The 3,697-nt window shown below is 51.4% G+C and overlaps 2 protein-coding genes across 2 annotated transcripts in view; one reads left to right on the forward strand and one right to left on the reverse strand.

Annotated features, from left to right (window-relative positions):
- Positions 1–1,219, forward strand: part of OGG1 (8-oxoguanine DNA glycosylase) — a 6,404-nt gene extending 5,185 nt beyond the window's left edge. The window contains exons 5-7 of the mRNA XM_012646800.1: positions 241–391; positions 535–584; positions 880–1,219. Coding sequence (XP_012502254.1) covers positions 241–391; positions 535–584; positions 880–969 — 291 coding nt within the window. The 3' untranslated portion in view covers positions 970–1,219. The remainder of the gene's footprint in view (positions 1–240; positions 392–534; positions 585–879) is intronic.
- The window catches only part of CAMK1 (calcium/calmodulin-dependent protein kinase I), a 17,262-nt gene continuing 14,720 nt past the window's right edge, over positions 1,156–3,697 (reverse strand). The window contains 4 exon segments of the mRNA XM_012646831.1: positions 1,156–1,434; positions 1,542–1,659; positions 3,054–3,141; positions 3,239–3,317. Of these exon segments, the coding sequence (XP_012502285.1) occupies positions 1,352–1,434; positions 1,542–1,659; positions 3,054–3,141; positions 3,239–3,317 (368 nt within the window). The 3' untranslated portion in view covers positions 1,156–1,351.

The following is a 3,697-nucleotide window of genomic DNA, read 5'->3' on the forward strand; positions in this document are numbered from 1 at the left end:
GAGTATGGCAATACCTTCTTCCTAATTTATGATGAGAACCTGGCCTACACAGGTGTGCATGCAGTAGCAGTTTTTATGACAGCTATTTTTAAAATTATTAATAGATAGTATATGTTTATCGAAAATATAGAATAATAGTAACCCCAGAGTGGAGGAGGAAGGAGCTGGGTTTGGGGCTAGAAGCAGGATGCCGGCCAGATCTACCATTCCTCCTAAGGACTCATTCTGTGTCTGTCCAAGGTGGCTGACTGCATCTGCCTGATGGCCCTAGACAAGCCCCAGGCTGTGCCCGTGGATGTCCATGTGTGGCAGATTGCCCAGCGTGACTACGGCTGGCACCCCACGACGTCCCAGGCGAAGGGCCTGAGCCCCCAGACCAACAAGGAACTGGGTGAGGAGAGAGAGTGGGATGCTGGGGCTGGCAGAGGGCTGAGATGGTAGAAACTTCTCACTCTCATAGTCACCTCTCTCTCAGACCCTACCTCTGTTGATCAGAAGAGGCCAAGTAATTTAACTTCATCATTTCTGATTTAGGAAACTTTTTCCGGAGCCTGTGGGGACCTTATGCTGGCTGGGCCCAAGCGGTGAGTGTACCTAGGTTCCTAGGTTTCCCCTCCTTCTGCAGCCCAATCCCTGTAGGACCTGCACACAAGCCTTGACCCAGTGGACTCTTCCAGAAACCTATCACCATGGACTCTGCCATTACCACCCCTGCCCCAGGTGACCCTAAAGAACTCTCGCCACCCCAGCTCTAGCCCCAGGAAACTGTTGTTGCCCCTGCCTCTGCTCCCCATAGACTCTTCCACCTACCCACACTGTCACCAGCCCTGATCCCAGTGTACCCTCCTCCCCACACAGATGTCCCCTCACCCCCTACAGGTGCTGTTCAGTGCTGACCTACGCCAATCCCACCGTGCTCAGGAGCCACCAGCAAAGCGCAGAAGGTGGTCCAAAGGGCCTGAAGGCTAGGTGGGAGGGCACTGGGCAAAGGAATTCCCCAAAGATCTGTCCCCTCCGTTCCCCACTTCTCTATCCCCATCCAGTCTCATGTCGGGGAGGGGGCTCCCTGCAACTACCTCAGGTGCCAGGCACCCCCAAATCAAGCAGTTTGCACAACAAGGTAGGGTGGGGGCTATTTGGAGTGACAGGTATTTATGGTTTTATCTTCTTCCCTTTATTATAAGAAGGAACAATAAAATAGAAACATTTGTATGGAAAATGCAGTGAGCAGTGGTAGGGAAAGGGGTGAGGAGGGGATGGGACAGGGTAACTCCCTAGTTCAGAGAGGGAAGGGGAGCAGGCTGCCCCTAACCCCTCCTATGCAGGGGTTCCTGACTCTAAATCCAGGGCTCTATAGCTGGGGGGGCAGTGTGGGGGACAGTTCTGGGCCCGGCTCCACGCAGCAGTCTCGACAGCAGCAGCCAGCCGCCGGCCCTACACAGAAAGAGAGAACAGAGTTGGCTATGGGGGCAGACCCTGCACTCCAGCCTGGCACCTCTTCGTGGACCACCTGTGCCCTTCCAGAGAGCCGCACTCCTCACCCCCAGGTGCTGGCATCAGCAGCTCCCCGTGGCTCGCCGTCTGTCCCTGTCCCTCCTGGCTGGTGCCCAGCTGCAGCTTCCTCATGTGCCGCACCACAGCTGTGGCATTGAAGGCTTGCTGTGAGAAGAGAGGAGGAAGGGACTTCTGAGAGAGTGGGAGGTTATGGGGCAGGGGCTGGCAGTGGGATTCTTGCAGTGGTTCTGTTATTTTCATTCAGTTGTTGTTTATTGATTCCCCTAAAACCCCCCAAATCTCTACAAGGCTTTATTAAGTTATATTCAGTCACATTATATATTTACATACACATGCACGCATATATATAAAATGTATATATATAAACTTGTATATATAACTATATAATTAATTCCTTTTCATATGTATAGAAAACACTAGCATTATATATTCATATCAGGCACTGCTTTAAGCACTTTACGTAATTAATCTTCACAGAACTCTTTGAGGTAGGCCCTATTAATATCATTTTCAGAGGCAGAAACCGAGGTGCAAAAAGGTTAAGTAACTTGCTCAGGGGTGTGTGTGTGTGATTCTTCATTCAACATATCCACCTAGATGTCCCACACACCCCTCAAATTTACCATATTCAAAACTAAAACTATCTGCTCCCAAAGATGTTTCTGCCCTTGTGATCACCATCTCAGTGATGGTGCCACTGTCTACTCTGTCCCCAACCAGAATCTTGGGCTAGCCCTTGACATCTCTTTTTTCCTCCAACATCTAGCCCATCATCATCACTTCTCATTGATTCTACCTCCTAAATGACTTGTGGCTCAACGCCAGCTCTCTCCTGTTGCTACTGCTCTGATCCAAGCCAGTGCCTGTCTCCTGCCTGCATCTCTGCCACAGCCTCCTAATGGGTCTCCCAGTCTTAATGTCATTTTCTGCATCCTGAGAGCACTTTCTAAAGGCCAGATTTCTGCTTAAAATCTTCCTGGGGCTCCTCAGCACCCTCGGGATGAATTCGGTGTTTCACTGTGCCATTCAAGGCCCCTAGTGGCCTGGCCCCTACCTGCTGCTGCTTCTCAGTCCTCTCCGCCCCTCCAGTCCAGCCAGGCTCAGCACTTGCACTTCCCCTGAATACCCCACTCTTTCTTGCCCTTGGCTGTTTGTGTAGCTGTTCCCTCTGCCTTAGACATCAATCTACTGTGCCTGGCTAATTCCTACCCAACTGACAGGCCTGTCAGGTCATCACCACCTTCATGATCCTTCCTGGACCCCATAGGTTGGATCAGATGCCTCCTAAGGAGTTATAAACAGTTCTTCCTCTAGACTTGGAGGTCAGAGGGAGTGCTTGTTGAATGAATGAATGAGGTCCTCTGGAATAGAAGTGTCAAGGAGCATTTGTGGAATGAATGAATGAATGTGTAAGTAAGCATCCCTGAGCAGTTGCTGTGTGCCCACCTTGGTGGTAGGTGCTGTGGGAGATGAGCCTCGATGAGGGTGGAGAGGAGTCCTGGGGAGGCTGGGACCCAGGATTAGGGACGTGGGCTCACCTTCCACTTGCTCTTGGCAAAGTTCTTCTTGATCTGCTCACTCACTGACTGGTGGATATTCTTATCTAGAGCCGTATCTCCTGCAATCCTAGGATACGGGTATGTGGAGGGTTGCTTGTGAGGGCAGAGGCAGGCCTGGCGGGCCCCAGACTCCACCCCAGCCTGCAGCTTGTGGGCGCTCTCACCATGGGTGCTGCAAAGCCTGCTCACAAGTGAACCTCTTCTCTGGATCCTTCTCCATCAAATGCCGGATGAAGTCTTTGGCTGAACCCCCAAAAGAAAAGCAAAGACAGCATGGTAGTGCCTGTGGACACCCCCAAGATAGTGCCCACTTCCCTCAGGTCTGGCCTGGCATCAAAGCAAGACAGAGGCCAGATCTGTCCATGCACCACCCCATCCAACCTGCGCTCTTCCAAACCGCAAAGCCACACCCTAAGCCTTCTAGCTCTCTCTCTCTTAAGAAAAACTTGTTCTTAAAGAAGAATCTACTCAGTGTATTCACACTGATGCATAAATAATTGATTGTGACTTCATGGGTTTGCTTCTTAATAGGGAGCACGAAAGGAGGGATGAGGCTGGGCGTGGTGGCTCACGCCTGTAATCCTAGCACGCTGGGAGGCCGAAGCGGGAGGATCGCTCAAGGT

The sequence above is a fragment of the Propithecus coquereli genome, unplaced genomic scaffold (assembly GCF_000956105.1).
Source record: "Propithecus coquereli isolate 6110/MARCELLA unplaced genomic scaffold, Pcoq_1.0 Scaffold107, whole genome shotgun sequence".
NCBI classification, from domain to species: domain Eukaryota; kingdom Metazoa; phylum Chordata; class Mammalia; order Primates; family Indriidae; genus Propithecus; species Propithecus coquereli.